This window comes from Anomaloglossus baeobatrachus, chromosome 4 (assembly GCF_048569485.1).
Source record: "Anomaloglossus baeobatrachus isolate aAnoBae1 chromosome 4, aAnoBae1.hap1, whole genome shotgun sequence".
Classification (NCBI taxonomy): Eukaryota; Metazoa; Chordata; class Amphibia; order Anura; family Aromobatidae; genus Anomaloglossus; species Anomaloglossus baeobatrachus.
In genome coordinates this window covers 697,393,358-697,413,724 of record NC_134356.1, presented here as the reverse complement: position 1 = coordinate 697,413,724, position 20,367 = coordinate 697,393,358, and the positions used below count along the sequence as shown (strand labels likewise).

Below are 20,367 nucleotides of genomic sequence, written 5' to 3'. Positions count from 1 at the left end.
GCACATGACCAGCGACCAATCGGCATAGAAGGTGTCAGAGACATGTGACCACGTGTCACAAGCACATGACCAGTGGCCAATCAGCTTAGGAGGTGTCAGAGACATGTGACCTCGTGTCAGCGATGATGTCACCCGCACATGTGCAATGGCTCCAAGATAGGACTTAGTCTCCAGCGCTTGCACATGTGCAGTAGCAAGAAATCCGGACATAGTCTCCAGAGCCACAGCAACCGTTACAGTACCTCCCCCTCAAGGGCCCCCCTCCCGGCGACGCAGGTAATCGGCAACTAAGTCGGGAGCATGGACAGCCTCCTCAGGCTTCCAAGAGCGATGTTCCGGGCCGTAGCCCTCCCAATCTATCAAGAAGAACCTGCGCCCTCTAACCATCTTAGAACCAACTATGGCTCGTACCTCATAGCTAGAGCGAGAGGAATCAGAGGCAGGAGAGTGCACTTCACGAGCGTGAGGTAAAATAGCCGGCTTCAGCAGTGAAACATGGAATTTGTCATGGATCCTAAGATGGACGGGTAACTTCAATTGGTAGACTACAGGATTTACCTGTCGAAGAACCTCATAAGAACCCAGGAAGTGAGGAGCAAATTTGACAGAGCTCACTCTAAGTTTCACGTGTTTTGCAGAGAGCCACACAAAATCCCCTGGAGAAAAGACAGGAGCCGGGCGACGAAACCGATTGGACACCGTCTTCATACGGTCCTTAGCTGCTTGGATCGACTCTTGAGTCCGATCCCAAACCTCTCTGGCATTAGTTGCCCAGTCGGCCACAAGAGGCGAAGGTGCAGCAGCGGGAAACGGTACCGGTACCCTAGGGTGTTGCCCATTATTGAGTACAAATGGTGTCTGCCCAGTGGCCTCAGCCAGCGAATTGTTAAGGGCAAATTCTGCCCAGGGTAGGAGGGAGGACCAGTTATCGTGGTTCTCAGCAACAAAGTGTCGAAGGTATATAATCATGGATTGATTGGTACGCTCAACCAAACCATTGGTCTCCGGATGGTATGCCGAAGAGAGATTCAACTCAATTTGCAGAAGGCTACAAAGATCTCGCCAGAAACGGGAAGCAAATTGCGGGCCTCTATCACAAATGATACGATCTGGCATCCCGTGAAGCCTAAAGACATGCTTGAGGAATAGTTTGGCTAGTACCCTGGAAGACGGAATTCTCGATAATGGTATGAGATGAACCATCCGGGAGAAATGGTCCGTAATGACCCACACAAATCTATGTCCCTGTGAACACGGAAGATCACCCACAAAGTCCATGCCTACCACCTCCCATGGTCTATCTGGCACTGGTAAAGGATGCAAGAGCCCAGCCGGTCTCTGCTGTAATGGACGGTTGCGAGCACACGAGTAGCAGGAACCGACATATCTCTTGACGTGGCTGGCTAAGTGTGGCCACCAATACCACCTCTCCAGTAACTCTCGTGTCCGCCTAATACCAAAATGCCCACCCACCTTTGAGGTGTGGGCCCACGACAGTATATCATTCTGTCGATCAGGCGGCACAAAGGTCTTGCCCGGTGGGATTTGGTCTAACGTCACAGGGGAGAGCGTATGAAAAACCCTGGAGGGAAGGATAAGACGAGATTCGTTAATCTCTTCCTGGGTAGAAACCATAGAGCGAGACAGAGCGTCTGCCTTGTTATTCTTACTTCCAGACAGATAGTTGATGGAGAAGTGAAAGCGGGAGAAAAACAAGGACCAGCGGGCTTGGCGAGGATTCAGACGCTGAGCGGTTTGTAAGTACGTCAGATTCTTATGGTCTGTATAGACCTGGAAAGGATGTTTCGCTCCTTCCAGCAAGTGACGCCACTCCTCCAAGGCTAATCTCAGGGCGAGCAGTTCCCTATCCCCAATGGTATAGTTTCTCTCTGCCGATGAAAAGGTTTTAGCAAAGAAGAAACATGGCCTTTTTCTACCTGCACCGTTCTTTTGATACAAGACCGCACCAGCACCCACTGAAGAGGCATCAACCTCTAAGAGGAAGAGCTTACTCTCATCGGGTCTTTGAAGAACGGGAGCAGTTGAAAAGTGTCTTTTTACTGCCTCAAAAGCCTGGGATGTCTCAGTAGACCAGACTTTTGGATTAGCACCTTTCTTAGTCAAGGCCACCAAAGGGGCCACCAAAGTAGAGAAATGGGGTATGAACTGCCTGTAATAATTTATGAATCCTAAGAAGCGTTGCACCACCTTCAAGGAATGAGGTTCGGACCATTCCAGGACAGCAGAGAGCTTCGCAGGATCCATAGCTAGACCCTCTTGTGAGATAATGTAGCCCAAAAAAGGCAAGGATGACTGCTCGAATACACATTTTTCGAGTTTAGCAAACAAAGAGTGCTCCCTTAAACGGGAAAGGACACGAACGACATCCTGACGATGAGTCTCCAGATCAGGAGAAAAAATCAGGATGTCGTCCAGATACACCACGACGGAGGATAACAGTAAATCCCTGAACACATCGTTTACAAAGTCCTGAAATACTGCGGGTGCATTACATAAACCAAAAGGCATGACGAGGTATTCATAGTGACCGTCTCGGGTGTTAAAAGCGGTCTTCCATTCGTCACCCTCTCGAATTCGTACCAAGTTATACGCACCCCGCAGATCCAACTTCGTAAAAACCTGAGCTCCCCTCAGTCTGTCAAAGAGCTCCGAAATTAAAGGTAACGGATATTTGTTCTTTATTGTGATTGCGTTGAGACCCCTGTAATCTATGTAGGGATGCAAATCACCCTCTTTCTTCCGAACAAAGAAAAACCCAGCTCCCGTGGGAGAGACAGACTTACGAATGAACCCCTTCTCTAAACTCTCTATTATATAGGTCGACATGGCCTCCGACTCAGGTATCGACAGGGGGTAAACCCTGCCCTTAGGTGGAACTGAACCTGGGATAAGGTCTATGGCACAGTCATATGGCCTATGGGGTGGAAGAACCTCAGCACCCTGTTTGGAGAACACGTCAGCGAAATCCAAATAGGGTGTAGGTATGGGGGAGAGATCAGTTGATGCAACCGCAACGACCTTAGGTGGTAAGGGAAGACATCGGGACTGACATTTCGAACCCCAACTAATAATGCTGTCGGACTCCCAGTCAATGTGAGGAGCATGAGTCCGAAGCCATGGGAGACCCAGAAGGACGTCGTCTATACCCTCAGGCAAAACCAATAAAGAAATCTCCTCTATGTGACCCTGAGGCAGGGAAAGGCGCAAGGGAACTGTCCTCAATGTAATGGAGTCAGACAACACGGACAGGAATAGGCGCCTCTAACATGATAGAGGGAATATTGTGTCCCTTTACAAATCCTGAGGACACAAAAGTCCCGTCAGCTCCGGAATCCACAAAAGCCATAATAGGCCATGTATTCTCAGAGAATGAGAGCTGACCTGGGATACTACACTTAGAGGGTGCAGAAGACGTCTCTAGTAACCCCCCTCTAATGGTTACTAGGCCTGGGAGTTTCCCTGATGGCTAGGACACTTGTTGGCATAGTGCCCAGCCTGACGACATACGTAACATATAGGAGGACCAGACTTGCGTAGCCTGGAGGACGTATGACCTAACTCCATAGGAGTGGGAGATGTTTCAGATGCTGAGGAAGATGGTAGTGGACCCTCAACAACTGGAATAGCCCGATGCTTAGGGTGTGAGGAAGAGACCTCGAGTCTACGTTCCCTCTGGCGTACGTCGATTCTCGTTGCTACTGTGATCAAGTCCTCCAGAGAAGCAGGGACCTCACGAGTAGCAAGGGCATCCTTGACATAGCCTGCCAACCCTCTCCAGAAGATAGGAATCAACACCTTCTCTGGCCAATCTAGTTCTGCCACCAGAGTTCTAAAAGCAATGGCATAAGAACTAGTGGATAACGAACCCTGAGATAGATCTAAGAGTCCCAGGGCCGCATCATGGGTAACCTGCGGACCCATGAATACCGCTTTAAGAGCATCAAGAAAGTCTTGATGTCTCAGAGTAACCACATCAGAGCGCTCCCATAAGGGAGTCGCCCATTCTAAGGCTTTGTCCTGAAGTAAGGAGATGATAAAGCCTACTCTGGACCTCTCCGTAGAGAAGCGAGAAGAGTTGACCTCTAGGTGTATCTGACACTGACTAATGAAACCACGACATGATCTGGCATCGCCAGAATATCTGTTTGGCAGAGCAAGTCGAGGATCATGTGCAGATGTCACCATGGTCTGAGGTTTATCCTCTATACTCTTCAGCCGCGACTCAAGTACTTGTATGTAATGGTGTAACTGCTTATATTCTGCCATAACTGCCAGACCCTTGGCTCAGTCCTAATGTTACGGGGGGCTGTCTGATAATAAAACCTAAAGGAATGTCAGACAGTCAGGGTCCACCGTGCAAAGACTCTGCTGCAGACTATGGCAGAGGATAAGGGGTATATAAGTGTGCCACTGTAAAAAATAATAGCACAAGTGCATAGTGCAATACCTCTGTTAAACTCAGAGAGGAATATAATTAGAAAATAAAGCAATTCCTCCCTTACTTGGCGGGTGTGTGGAATTTTTCTGTTAAAGATCACAGAGACAAAAGCAGTGAGTGTGAAATGGCACCTGCCTAGGTCCGCTCTTCTAGTGGTGCAAAAGAGACGGACAGCAGCGTAAGCCGCACAAAGCTCCTACCTCTGTTCGCTCCCCTAGTGTGCGAGGACACGAACAACTGCCAGACGCAGTATAAGGAACGTTACCCTAGCGGCAACGTCCACCTACGAGTAGAATCACAAGGCCCAGCCGGACCATGTGCCTCAGGCACCTGCCTATGTCCGCTCCACTAAGAGGTAAGGATACGGACCGCAGCCAAAGCTGTAAGGTACAAGAACGCTACCCTGCCGGTAGCGCTCACCTAACATAGACAGAGAGATGCCTAGAGGGACATGCACAGGGCGTCTACCCTCATGCATGAACCAAGAGGACTGAGCGCCGGGCGGTGTGCGTCAGGGTCTTATATAGACTCTGTGCCTCATCCAAGATGGAGGACACCAGAGCCAATCCGCTGCCAGAATGACAGCAATGACGTCACGCTGGCCTATCACCGAGCAAAGCGTCACAAGCACATGACCAGCGACCAATCGGCATAGAAGGTGTCAGAGACATGTGACCACGTGTCACAAGCACATGACCAGTGGCCAATCAGCTTAGGAGGTGTCAGAGACATGTGACCTCGTGTCAGCGATGATGTCACCCGCACATGTGCAATGGCTCCAAGATAGGACTTAGTCTCCAGCGCTTGCACATGTGCAGTAGCAAGAAATCCGGATATAGTCTCTAGTGCCACAGCAACCGTAACAGGGAGAGTAGCATCAAACTGATGAGCATGGCACACAAATCTCTGACTCACCAAGACAATTATAAGTAACCAGAGGAATTGACTTTGTGTACATATATGCTGTGTTTTACATTGGTCATCTCTGTCGCTGTGAAACAAAATAACTGATCAGCAGTTGCAGTTTTGATAAAAATATTTTAAAATTGATCTCATGGTAATATTTTTTTCTTCTAGATTGGACAGAACTAAGCTTTATGCTTTGATTAATGGTCTACAAGGATGTCCTTGGATAGTGAACCAAACAGTGCGTGACCTGAGACGGTAAGTGCAGAAATTATGAAGGTATAAAGTATGAGACAGTATATCATATGGATGTAAAGGAGGAATATGCTCTTGTTTCCCCAAAAAAAGACAGTGTCTTATATTATTCTTTGCTGCAGAAGATGCACTAGGGCTTATATTTTGTAATAGTGTCAATGATTGGGTAAACAGATAATAAAAAATGAATTCTCACCGCTTCCTTCCGACCCCTCTACCGGCATCAGTGATTGGAACTTGTGTTAATGAAAATGTTTACATTCAACCCGGCACAGAGGGGAGGGCGGGGAAGGGGGTGAATATTCATTATTTTATTAACACAAGACGCAATCACTGACACTGGCAGAGGGGAGGGCGGGGAAGGGGGTGAATATTCATTATTTTATTAACACAAGACGCAATCACTGACACTGGCAGAGGGGTGCGCGGGGAAGGGGGTGAATATTCATTATTTCATTAACACAAGTTGCAATTGTGTCGCCCAGGGCTATGGGGTATTTGGTCCCGAGCGGTGTATAACTGGGGAATGTCACTTGGTGGCCGTTGCCCGGTTCCGTGCCCTGGGTGCTTTTTAAAAGGGGTATATTTCCAAGGGAATTAAATAAGAGTTTATCACGTGACGCCACTTGCGGGTTGCGGCTATATGGATGGAGCCGCCGCTGCACAGTTTTCACTATTGGGGCTGGTGTTGGTGGCAGCCTGGATTTTAGGCCATCTGCCATCAGGGCCAGACCCCAGAGGATGTGTGATGCAGATGGGTGTTGAAAGAAGGTAGGCCACACAAGGGGTTGCAGTAACTGGTTCCTTTACTCACACTAAGCTGGAAACTGGTCACCCGCAGGTCCCCTTAGTCCCAGTGCCAGTTTAGTGACCTGGTGGCTTCCTTCCCCTGCACCTGTCTTTGGTTGGTGGGTCCCCTCCTGGTTGTTTTCTTCAGCAGTCCGTATGACGGTAGCGTGAACCCTGTCGGGTTGGAGTCTCTGGTCCTGTCCCCGACTCTCCCGTTGCTACTGTGTCCCAAACTTCAAGGTCAGTGAGGTCCTTGATGGTTCCCTCATTGTGCAGATTTTATCAGGTCTGCCTGGAGCCTTTGCCTGACCTAGGATTTTGTACCCCATTGGTGCGTGGTTCTGGGAGCACTCCATCGTACTCCACCGGCAACCAACCGCCTGGGCCCTCAGGACACTGTCGCACTCCTGTCAGTGATTCCTCTCTCTCTCACAGACTCACTGCCCACTGCGCACTTCCCACTGTCCACCCCTCCCACTTGGTCGTCTAGTGGACTGTATTGGCTCCACCTCAAGGCGGCCATCCATTGGTCCTACAGTAGCCTGGTACCAGTCTATGGGGGAATTTGGGGAAGAACAGGGTTTTTCCGGATTGTCTGGTTATTACCAGCACTGGTCTTCTGGGTCACTAGGGGGTAGGCCCTGCATCCTGGTGGGCATGCAGTACCTTGTAGCTTCCTGATGGCTTCAGGGACGCTACACAATCACTGACACTGGCAGAGGGGTGGGCATGGAAGGGGAGTTGAATATTCTTTATTTCATAAACACAAGCTCCAATCACTGACACTGGCAGAGGGGTGGGAGGGAAGGGGGGTGAATATTCATTATTTTATTAGCACAAGCTCAAATCATTGACTCTCGCAGAGGGGTGGGCGGCATTATGGAGGAAAGAAGGGTAAATATTCATTCCATTTACTAGCCGGGACTCACGAGAACACAATAAGGCATCATACACCTGTTACATATCTTGAAGGGGGTACCCAAGCCCCATTTCATAATACCATTAGTAACTAAGGCCTAGTTTTTGAATAGGGTCTATATTTTAAGCATACTCGAAAAAGATAGATATTATAATGCTGCTCCTATGTACAAGTATAGATTAGTTATAATACAGTTCTGTAAAATTATCCTCTAATTTTTTGCTGTCAAATTTTGGACTAAATATTTCCACACAATAGTACTGGGCTTACGCTTGTGATGTGCCATCCTAGGAGGAACAGGAGAAGTACAGGACAATGCTCGGTGCTGAGACGTCCGGTCCTTCTTACCTCTTGTCCTCTGCTCTCTATCCCTCACAGGTCGCAGTTTCGGGTGTGCTGTAACGCTCCCCATACACTGATGATGACCCAGGAGAACAGTCCGGTTGGACACATTATTCAGTACGATGCAGAAAAGACAAGTAAGAACATCACCGAGAGCCTGCACAGCCTGTTTCCGGAGGTAAACAATCACACACGGCTGTATATTCTGCTCACTTTGTGTATGAGCGGCGATGTTCTGATAAGCGGTTGGCGCAGGGTTGGCACCGGGCAGTGCTCGCAGGAACCTAATAGTGATCTCACATTTCTCACCATATTGACTGTGTTGTTCCAAATTCTAACAAAAATAGAAAAATTTGAAGACATTTGTGACACGGTAACGTGGAATGGGGGCGCCTGGATTGCCCTCAGGCTAGGGACCCTAAGCTGTCCCTAAAGGCCCTGTCACACACAGAGATAAATCTGCGGCAGATCTGTGGTTGCAGTGAAATTGTGGACAATCAGTGCCAGGTTTGTGGCTGTGCACAAATGGAACAATATGTCTATGATTTCACTGCAACCACAGATCTGCCAAAAATTTATCTCTGTGTGTGACGGGGCCTTTATTCCAGAGGTACTTTTGGTGGTGAAGAGGACTGGACCACCAGCAAAGCCCTGGCTCCTGGTCAGCCCTGGTCTAATACCTCCTCTCCATCACCCCCAGGAGGGACGGGACAGGAGTGATGAATCCTACAAAAACAGACCGACAGGGGAAAACTAAAGCACAAACTCACTGCAAGCAGACACAGGGTGAAATAAAGTACAGGGAGGAAATGTATACGCAACGAGGATATTTCCACAGAGCACCAAATAGCACTCAGCAGTTCACCAAAAGCTGGATCACAACGCACAATGACCGGTATCACCTAGAGCTATAGTGGGCATAGAAGAACAGGTTCCACCATCTTTTAAAGATCGGAGGTGGCTGTGATAGGTCTTCAGTAACCTGTGACTATAGCAGCAATTCACAGGCCAGCAGGAATTAACTCCTGCCAGACCGATCACCAGTGAGCACAAAACTGGTCAACGTCCGGCTCTGACTGAGCAACTCAAAAGCACCTGGTTTCAGACTCTGAAGTGTTGACAGGGTCAGAAGTCTCCATGACACCTGGTGAGTATAGCGTAGAACAATGCATGACATCCACACAGCAGATTGTGGATACAGGGGATGTACAGGATCTAGAGGGGCAGTTATCTGCAGCAGGGGCATGTAGTGCACCTCCAGGAATACACCTGAGCGGGCGGGAGGCGCAGTAGAGTGTCCTGAACCTCCAACACTGAAAATATCAGGAGAGCCAGCACAGTAAAATGTTATTGGGAGCCCGGCCAAACCAAACAGCAAGGGCTCATTCAGCAAACATCTGTGTACACAGTATATAGACACACGCATCCACAAAGTATACAGATAAACACACATGCCGTAGATACCATCTCTGACACACACAGACATTACAGCAAATATGTACCTAACATAATCACGGATCCTTACATACTGGTGCGACGCCCTGACAAAATCAGGTTGTCACAGAAGGCTGCAGCCATCTTCCAGATGCAGAATTCCCTCCTCTGTGGTCCTCCAACACAATCCCCACACAGGTACACAACACCAGCCATCAAACCCTAGGCACCCCCCATGACAATAGGGACACACCAGAGGGCGGGGCCAAGCGGATGGTGACACCGACCTAGGGGTTCTGAGGTGTTCTGGGAGGGTAACAGACAGAGAGGAGTTAGGAGTTGAAGTGAGAGGAGAGTAGAAGTGTGTGTAGTGGGGTTGGAGCTCCCGGACTACTGGACTACTCGAGTTTACTAGGTAGCAGTCGGTAGACAGGGCCACAGGCCACGGAGATCCGGTCACGGGAGACCTTACGTGGACCGGGGCAGGGTTGTAGCCCACCAGTACCGACAGCGGGAATCCGGTCCAGAGGCCGTGCACAGACTGGGTACCTGGACCCTAGGGTGAGAAACATCTTCAAGCACCTTTCCAATTAACCAGTAGGGGACAAGATTTCAGGTTTTCAGCCCAGATAGAGCGAGATGGAAGCCCAACGAGGGGGATAGGGCATCTGCAAGTGCCTGCTAAGATCCCACGGGTCAGTTCTCGCGGGCCACAGCTCCCACAGACAAACATACCGGGAGTGAACTTCCCCCGTTTCATGCAGGATAGTCAAAACCAAGGACACAAACCTAAAGTGCAGGAGGAAGGGCCCCTGTTCTGCTTTACCTGTGTGTGAGACCCGAGCACACCCCTCCGGAGGCTACCGGTTGCCGGCAGTTTGGTTTACTATCTGGACTCTGTGTGACTTTATTCAGAACTGTGAGTACACCGGCACCATCCGTTCCAACCCTGCAGACTGCCCTCCGCCACACCATCATCCCACCTGTACCGGGGTCCCAGGACAACACCTCCCCTACCCGTGGAGGGGATAACACCCAGCTGCCCCACTCCATCAGCACCGGGTACCACCTCCAGCATCAGCGGCGGTGCCACCAAAATCACTGCATACCATGGTTGGCATCACTGACAAAACCTTCCCTATATAATAACCCCCCTTTTTACTTGCAGGCGATGGACGGGTGCTCAGGCCCGGGTCCGGCTTCCCCTCGAGCCACCGCCACGACCCCGGATCCGAGCGTCTCGAGCAGCCCCTTGCCGTGGTCTGTCCCCTGCCCGCAACACTGATACATACTCTCATGAATACTCATACACATTTATACTATTACTGGGTGTGATGGGATAACCGGGCACTGGGGCTCCTAAACTCAGCCTCAGGCTAGGGGGGCCCTAGCTGTCCCTAATCCCAAAGATACATCTAATGGTGGCAATGTCTGGGCCGCCTTCCTTGCCCTGCTCCTGTACAGTCCTGATCTAAAACCCCTCACCCCAGGGTAGGGCCAGAATAGGAGTGGTAGAACCCAGAGATAAGGACAAATAGAGGAAACCAAAATTCGATCACACAGCACGCACACACTGAGGTATTAGACAACAAGTGATAGGGAGGAAAATAAGAGTAAGGAGGAAACAACAAGATGATGAGAACTCCACAACAACAATACCCACAAAGCACTACAATGACCAGCAGAACAGGGATCCAGCAGCACACGGACCGGTGTAGCTAAAGCTATAGTCAATATGGGAGGACAAGCTCCTCCATCTTATAAAGGTGGGGAGTGATTTGATAGATCTCCCACAACATGTGATGCAAGAGGTAACCAGCAGGCTAGCAGAAATTAACTCCTGCAAGCCTGAACACTAATGAGGACACAGTTGGTAAACACACGAGCCTGTCTGTGTAGCTCAGAAGCACCAGAGAAGGCATAGTGCGGAGTGTCAGACTCTGCGGTGTGAACAGCGTCAGATGCTGCCATGACACTCGGCGAATTTAGAGCCAAACATCATGTGACACATACATATTAATACATAAACGCTTGAATTCTCACACACTTTCATACATATTAATACATACACTCATATACAGTGTGTCCACCCATATCCTGTATACACCGCACCTATATACAGTGTGTCCACCCATATCCTGTATACACCGCACCTATATACAGTGTGTCCACCCATATCCTGTATACACCACACCTATATACAGCGTGTCCACCCATATCCTGTATACACCACACCTATATACAGCATGTCCACCCATATCCTGTATACACCACACCTATATACAGTGTGTCCACCCATAGCCTGTATACACCGCACCTATATACAGCATGTCCACCCATATCCTGTATACACCACACCTATATACAGTGTGTCCACCCATATCCTGTATACACCACACCTATATACAGCATGTCCACCCATATCCTGTATACACCACACCTATATACAGTGTGTCCACCCATATCCTGTATACACCACACCTATATACAGCATGTCCACCCATATCCTGTATACACCACACCTATATACAGTGTGTCCACCCAAATCCTGTATACACCGCACCTATATACAGTGTGTCCACCCAAATCCTGTATACACCGCACCTATATACAGTGTGTCCACCCATATCCTGTATACACCGCACCTATATACAGTGTGTCCACCCAAATCCTGTATACACCGCACCTATATACAGTGTGTCCACCCATATCCTGTATACACCGCACCTATATACAGTGTGTCCACCCAAATCCTGTATACACCGCACCTATATACAGTGTGTCCACCCCATATCCTGTATACACCGCACCTATATACAGTGTGTCCACCCATATCCTGTATACACCGCACCTATATACAGTGTGTCCACCCCTATCCTGTATACACCGCACCTATATACAGTGTGTCCACCCATATCCTGTATACACCGCACCTATATACAGTGTGTCCACCCCTATCCTGTATACACCGCACCTATATACAGTGTGTCCACCCATATCCTGTATACACCGCACCTATATACAGTGTGTCCACCCATACCCTGTATACACCGCACCTATATACAGTGTGTCCACCCATATCCTGTATACACTGCACCTATATACAGCGTGTTCACCCATATCCTGTATACACCGCACCTATATACAGCGTGTCCACCCATATCCTGTATACAACGCACCTATATACAGTGTGTCCACCCATATCCTGAATACACCGCACCTATATACAGTGTGTCCACCCATATCCTGTATACACCACATCTATATACAGTGTGTCCACCCATATCCTGAATACACCGCACCTATATACAGCGTGTCCACCCATATCCTGTATACAACGCACCTATATACAGTGTGTCCACCCATATCCTGAATACACCGCACCTATATACAGTGTGTCCACCCATATCCTGTATACACCGCACCTCTATACAGTGTGTCCACCCATATCCTGTATACTCCGCACCTATATACAGTGTGTCCACCCATATCCTGTATACACCGCACCTATATACAGCGTGTCCACCCATATCCTGTATACACCGCACCTATATACAGCGTGTCCACCCATATCCTGTATACACCGCACCTATATACAGTGTGTCCACCCATATCCTGTATACACCGCACCTATATACAGTGTGTCCACCCGTATCCTGTATACACCGCACCTATATACAGTGTGTCCACCCATATCCTGTATACACCACACCTATATACAGTGTGTCCACCCATATCCTGTATACACCGCACCTTTATACAGTGTGTCCACCCATATCCTTTATACACTGCACCTATATACAGTGTGTCCACCCATATCCTGTATACACCGCACCTATATACAGTGTGTCCACCCATATCCTGTATACACCGCACCTCTATACAGTGTGTCCACCCATATCCTGTATACACCGCACCTATATACAGTGTGTCCACCCATATCCTGTATACACCGCACCTATATACAGTGTGTCCACCCATATCCTTTATACACTGCACCTATATACAGTGTGTCCACCCATATCCTGTATACACCGCACCTATATACAGTGTGTCCACCCATATCCTGTATACACCGCACCTATATACAGTGTGTCCACCCATATCCTGTATACACCGCACCTATATACAGTGTGTCCACCCATATCCTGTATACACCGCACCTATACACAGTGTGTCCACCCATACCCTGTATACTCCACACCTATATACAGTGTGTCCACCCATATCCTGTATACACCGCACCTATATACAGTGTGTCCACCCATATCCTTTATACACTGCACCTATATACAGTGTGTCCACCCATATCCTGTATACACCGCACCTATATACAGTGTGTCCACCCATATCCTGTATACACCGCACCTATATACAGTGTGTCCACCCATATCCTTTATACACTGCACCTATATACAGCGTGTCCACCCATATCCTGTATACACCGCACCTATATACAGTGTGTCCACCCATATCCTGTATACACCGCACCTATATACAGTGTGTCCACCCATATCCTGTATACACCGCACCTATATACAGTGTGTCCACCCATATTCCCAGTGCCTTCTGGGATAAGTGAAGAGTCACCGCGAGCTCGAGGAGAACCGGGTTTTGGCCGTTACAGCCGGAAGGAAGACTTCTGAATTTTAGCCTGTCTTCTTCATTGTGAGCGTGAGTGAGCAAAGTGTGAGCAAAAGTAAGTGTGAGTAGAATTGTTTGTATTTAGTTGTTTAATTACTTAACATTTGTTTAGTGCTATCCCCATTAGAAAATGTGCTCCACTATTGCTAATGTGATCCAGTGTACATCTTGTCTCATGTATGCAGTCCTTGAAAAGCCGTTGGAGGGTGCATACTGTTGTTCGAGGGTGCATACTGTTGTTGGAGGGTGCATACTGTTGTTCGAGATGTGAGCAAGTTGCACATTTGGAAGCCCAGATACTGGATGTAAATGAGCAGCTGGCAACTCTGAGATGCATTAGCAATATGGAAAGGAGTGTGCTGCTCACTGAGCAGCAGCTTGCTGGGTCAGATGTGGGGGAGGATCGTAGTAGGGAGCGGCAGGACGGTGAGGTAGGTAGCTGGGTGACAGTTAGAAAGGAGGGTAAAGGGAAAAGTGCTAGGAAGGCTAGTCCTGAACTGACACACCCCAATAGGTTTGCAAACTTGGCAGATGAGGGGGATGTCATTACAGGGGTAGCATTGCTGCAGCAAGGCATGGCCTCTGAATGCCAGAGGAGTGTCTGCTCCAGTAAGGGGGGGAATAGGAGTGCAGGGCAGGCAAGACAGGTACTGGTAGTGGGGGACTCAATTATTAGGGGGACAGATAGGGCAATCTGTCACAAAGACAGGGATCGCCGAACAGTGTGTTGTCTTCCTGGCGCTCGAGTTCGGCACATCGCTGATCGGGTTGACAGATTACTGGGAGGGGCTGGGGAGGACCCAGCAGTCATTGTACACATTGGCACAAATGACAAAGTTAGAGGTAGGTGGAAGGTCCTTAAAGATGATTTCAGGGAATTAGGTTGTAAGCTTAAAGCATGGACCTCAAAGGTGGTATTTTCGGAAATACTACCTGTGCCACGAGCCACACCAGAGAGGCAAAGAGAGATCAGGGAGGTTAACAGGTGGCTCAGGAATTGGTGTAGGAAAGAGGGTTTTGGGTTCCTGGAGAATTGGGCCGACTTTTCAGTTGGCTACAGATTCTATGCTAGGGATGGGCTGCATCTTAATGGGGAGGGTGCAGCTCTGCTGGGGCAGAAAATGGCTAGAAGGTTGGAGGAGTGTTTAAACTAGGAATGGGGGGCGAGGGTATTCACTTTATAGAAGCGGAATGTAGTGCAGATAGTGACCAGGGCACAAGTAATGAAATTGGGGGTGGTACGGGGGGAAGGGTTAGGACAGTTAATACAGTAAGCAGGAATACAGGTACAGAGTCATACGTAACGTGCATGTACACTAATGCCCGAAGCCTCACAAATAAGGTGGAGGAATTAGAATTAATATTGTTGGAAGAAAATGATGATATAGTGGGGATATCAGAGACATGGCTGGATGAGAGCTATGACTGGGCTGTTAATTTACAGGGTTATAGCCTCTTCAGGAATGACCGTACAAATAAGCAAGGGGGAGGTGTGTGTCTATATGTAAAATCATCCTTAAAACCCATCCTGCGTGACAACATATGTGAGGGTACTGAGAATGTAGAGTCCCTATGGGTGGAGATAAGGGGGGGAGAATGAATAATAAAATACTGATAGGGGTGTGTTATAAGACGCCGAATATTATGGAAGAGGTAGAGAATCTCCTCATAAAGCAAATTGATAAAGCAGCGAGTCTCGGAGAGGTAATTATTATGGGGGACTTTAACTATCCTGATATAAATTGGGGAACAGAAACTTGCAGTTCCAGGAAATAGATTTTTGATAACAATGAAAGATAATTACCTTTCACAAATGGTACAGGACCCCACAAGAGGGGGAGCACTACTAGACCTTGTACTAACCAATAGGCCAGACCGCATATCAAATATACAAGTTGGGGGTTACTTGGGGAATAGTGATCACAAAATAATAAGTTTTCATGTATTCTTTAGTAAGATGTTTAGTAGAGGGGCTACAAGGACACTAAACTTCAGGAAAGCAAATTTTAAACGGTTGAGACATGATCTTAGTGCAATAAACTGGGATGATGTACTAAGTAATAAAAGTACACAAAGCAAATGGGAGACTTTTATGAGCATCCTGAATAGGGCTTGTGCAGAAAATATACCCTATGGGAACAAACATGCTAGAAATAGGAGGAAACCCCTATGGCTAAATAGAGCTGTAAGGGAAGCAATAAAAGAAAAACAGAAAGCCTTAAAAGAATTAAAGAGGGTAGGTAGTGATGAGGCATTATATAATTATAGAAAATGAAATAAAATATGTAAAAAGCAAATTAAGTTAGCTAAGTTTGAGACAGAGAGACTCATTGCGAGAGAAAGTAAAAATAATCCTAAAATATTCTTTAACTACATAAACAGTAAAAAACTGAAAAGTGATAGTGTTGGCCCCCTTAAAAATAGTCTTGGTGAAATGGTGGAGGGGGATGAGGGTAAAGCAACCTGCTGAATGACTTTTTTTCTACGGTTTTATACAAGAAAATGCCATGGCAGATGACATGACCAGTGATACCATAAATTCACCCTTGAATATTACCTGCTTAACCCAGCAGGAAGTACGCCGCCGCCTCGAAATCACTAAGGGTGACAAATCTCCGGGCCCGGATGGCTACACCCCAGAGTACTACAGGAATTGAGTTCTGTCATAGATAGACCATTATTTTTAATCTTCTCAGATTTCTTAATAACAGGGTCGGTACCGCAGGACTGGCGCATAGCAAATGTGGTGCCAATATTCAAAAAGGGGACAAAAACTGAGCCGGGAAATTATAGGCCGGTAAGTTTAACCTCTACGGTTGGTAAAATCCTTGAGGGTTTCTTGAGAGATGCTATACTGGAGTATCTCAAGAAAAATAACCTTATGACAGAGATCAACATGGGTTTATGAGGGATCGATCCTGTCAAACTAATTTGATCAGCTTCTATGAAGAGGTAAGTTCAAGCCTGGAGCAGGGAAATGCAGTGGATGTTGTGTATATGGACTTTTCAAAAGCTTTTGATACGGTGCCACACAAAAGGTTGGTACATAAAATGAGAATAATGGGGATAGGGGAAAATATGTGTAACTGGGTTAAAAACTGGCTCAGTGATAGGAAACAAAGGGTGGTTATTAATGGTACGTACTCGGACTGGGTCTCAGTTCATAGTGGGGTACCACAGGGGTCAGTATTGGGCCCGCTTCTTTTCAACATATTTATAAATGACCTTGTTGGGGGCATGCGGAGTAGAATTTCAATATTTGCAGATGATACTAAACTCTGCAGGGTAATCAATACAGAGGAGGATAATTTTATATTACAGGGAGATTTATGTAAATTGGAGGATTGGGCTGAGAAGTGGCAATTGAAGTTTAATGTAGATAAATGTAAGGTCAAGAATGGCCGGAGCACTGACCCCCCCCCTCCCCCCGGGCATGTGTGGAGGCCAGCATGACACTGATTGGAGTGGAGGTCATGATGTCACGGGTAGGGGAGGGGGAGTAAGTCAGGGTATAGTAAAAAGGTGAAGCTGGGGGAGGAGCGGCACTTTTCCCGCTCTGGGACACCAGTGAGAGTCCCCATCCCTGTACCTGCTATGGACGCCGGGGATCAGCTCCTGGAGCGGCTGAGAGCTGCTGCTGGGACCATCCCCCCAGGTGGCTGCAGAGCCTGATAGCAAGGATCTTCGGTGGGAGTCCGGGGGGGGGGCAGGGACGGCACCCCTGCGACAGCGGCGCCCCCGGAGGTCTGGACTGGCAGAGAGGCGGTCACCTGACCTGACTCCCAGGGCCCAGCGTCGCCACAGAAGCCCCCTCCGGGGACCCTCCAGGCCGGACGCCGCGAGCTGCGAGGTCCGGCAGGCCCCGGCCTGGGAGGAATTCAGACGGGCGGCTGGGCCCGGCGGCAGTCGGCAGGCCTACGCTGGAGTTGGGGGCGGGGCCTGCTGCTGCTTTGTCGGCGAGTGACGTCGGCGGTGCGGCGGGGCGCTCTGGTGATGTACCGGCCGAGCGCCCTGAGCCTCTCCTCCCTGCAGCGATAGTATCCCGGATGGATCCCTGTGAGGTGGGCGGAGCCAGGCGGCTGCGGTCGGAACTACATCGGGCCTGGCATTCAGGGCCTGCGGCTACAGAGGCCCTGTCTGGGAGAGGGGCCACATGGAGCGGAGCAGGGGGGGCCGTGCTTGGAGAGCCCTGAGGATAATATGCAGCTCCCCCTGTTGGTCGGCGCTACTGATCGTCATGTCCAGGATATGCGGCCGGCGGGGCCTCGGGCCGCGCGGCTAAAACAGCAATGGAGCAGAGTCGGATGGGAGGAGCCAAGTCATGCTAGATCGGCAGGAGGGACGTCAGGATACAGGTGGTCCGGCTGGCGAGGTTATACCTTTGTGCAGCCTGGTGAGTATGATTACATGTTTTGTTTGTCTTCACATGCTGTTTAGGTACACAGTAAAGGGGGGGTGACGGGTCAGCTGGGGTTCGGTTTGGGGGTGCCAGCGGGTGTTAGGGGGAATGCGTTGAGTGGGGAGTTGTCAGAATTGAAGTTGCGCTCGCCAGTTGCGGGCCCGGATTAGGGGCCAGGAAAACCCCGGCGCCAGTGGCGGCTTGGGTTAATTTGTCCGTCATTGCGGCTAGTGAGTCCAGTTGGGAGTGTCTCTTCCCCAGTATTAGTGGCAGTTCAGACTGAAAGGAGTAAGGAGGTGGCAAAAATTTATTTTGACAAAGGGGGAAAAGACGATAGCAAGAAGGAAGATGGGGAGAAGTGGCGATGGCACTTGATTCCTCAGACTTATGCTAATAGGTTTAAGGTGTTGCAGTTTGGGCAAGAGTAATTGGCGACAGGCGCCAGAGAATAGTTTTCAGTGGTTTTGCTATATGGGCTCGATTGGGGAGGCCTATAGGATTTATGGGGGGTAGACCTGGATCCGTTATGAGGAGCAGTGTCATCAGAGGATGGCGACCGTCCATCCATAAGATGGGATCAGAAGGATATAGGCTTGTGGTTGCGGGTGATGGCGGCAGCCAGATATGGGCAGTCATTTCAGGGCGGGGCAGGGTTCCCCGGCCGGTCAGGAAGTTGGGGTGCCGGTGGTCAGTACGGACAGACAGGGTCCTAGAAGTCAAGTTCGTGTTGGTAAGTTAATGAGGGGGAAGGCAAGTCAGTGACACTTGTCGTTGTTTGGACATCTCCGCACCTATTGTAACGGAGCATCCCATGGGATGTCCAAGGGTCAGACACCGGTGAGCTTAGTTGCGATGCTGCCGTACTTAAATAGGGATCCTGTTAGGGCCAAAGCTGAGGTTTGAGGTTGGGTTTTGGGGAGGGTTTCAGGATTCCTTCCCCTGTTTTTGAAGTTCCAGGGACAACCAGGAATCTCCCTCGGTGTATCAGCATTTGGCGTTGGTAGGTGGAAAGTTAGGAAAGGAGGTGGCGTTGGGGAGAATGGGGGGCACAGTTAGTCACCCCCCTACCTTTTCTTATTTTGTGGTTTCGTCATTCGGGGGGGGGGCCCAAGGAGGAGCCAGGTAAAGTTCGGCTAATCCACCATTTGTCTCATCCCAGGGGTAGGTCAGCAAATGATGGTATACTGGCTGAGCTTCGTTAGGTGTTGTATACGTCGTTTGATGAGGCTACAAAGTAGGTAAAGAGTTGTGGGAGGGGTATGTTGATGGCAATAGATGATATTGAGGCAGCTGTCCGGCTCTTACCAGTTCATCCAAAATTGTGTTCGTTATTAGTTTGTTTTTGGAAGGGAAATTGTTTTGGAGACCCCTGCTTGCCAATGGGTAGTGCAGTATCGTGCACATTTGTTGAAACCTTTTGTTCTTTTTTAGAATGGGGGGGGCGTGATGTTTCTGGTTTGGCATCACTGGTACCTTACCGGGATGAATTGTCGGTGTGTGGGATTGGCTGTTTCGGCACAGGCACAAGAATTCTAGCAGCAATGGAATGGATAGCGAGAGGCTTTGGGGTGCCTTTGGCACCTGGGGAAGGACTGTTCGGCCAAATACCTGTATTTATTTTATGGCCATTGTAATTGACTCAGTGATTTGGGAGGTTCGGCTTCCTGACGACAGGTTGCCACGCTTAAGGTTGAGGTAGCAAGGGCATGCCGGGTGAGGAAGTTACAATTAAAGGAGGTTTAATCGCTATTGGGGGAAACTTAATTTTGCGTGTCGGGTAAGGTCAATGGGCCGAGTTTTCACGTCGGCTAGCTTGCGCGACAGCTGGAGTGCTTGCTCTTCACCCCTACATAAGTTTGTCGGAGGAACATTGAGCGGCCTTGTTGGTTTGGGGAGAATTTTTTGGGGAGCAGGACAATGGTGGTTCGTTGCTTAAGGATGAGGTAGTGGTTAATTTCAAATTGGAATTGTTTACGGATGCTGCGGGTGACTCAGGTTTCGGGGCCTTTTTTCAGGGTCAGTGATGTGCGGATTGGTGACCAGAAAGTTGGATGGCGGAGGGGTTGACAAGGAATGTGTCGCTATTGGAAATTTTTTCCGATGATGGTCGCACTCCATTTGGGGAGTGACCAGTTGTGGAATAAGTAGATCCGGTTCAACTGGGACAATATGGGGGTGGTGCTAGTGATTAATAACGGCTCGGCATATTTTACCCAAGTT

At 49.0% G+C, this 20,367-nt stretch overlaps 1 protein-coding gene across 1 annotated transcript in view; it reads left to right on the top strand.

The window, feature by feature from the left end:
• Window positions 1–20,367, top strand: part of LOC142303038 (alpha-N-acetylneuraminide alpha-2,8-sialyltransferase-like) — a 55,636-nt gene that overhangs the window by 17,233 nt on the left and 18,036 nt on the right. Inside the window, exons 3-4 of the mRNA XM_075344137.1 lie at window positions 5,537–5,623; window positions 7,707–7,848. Coding sequence (XP_075200252.1) covers window positions 5,537–5,623; window positions 7,707–7,848 — 229 coding nt within the window. The remainder of the gene's footprint in view (window positions 1–5,536; window positions 5,624–7,706; window positions 7,849–20,367) is intronic.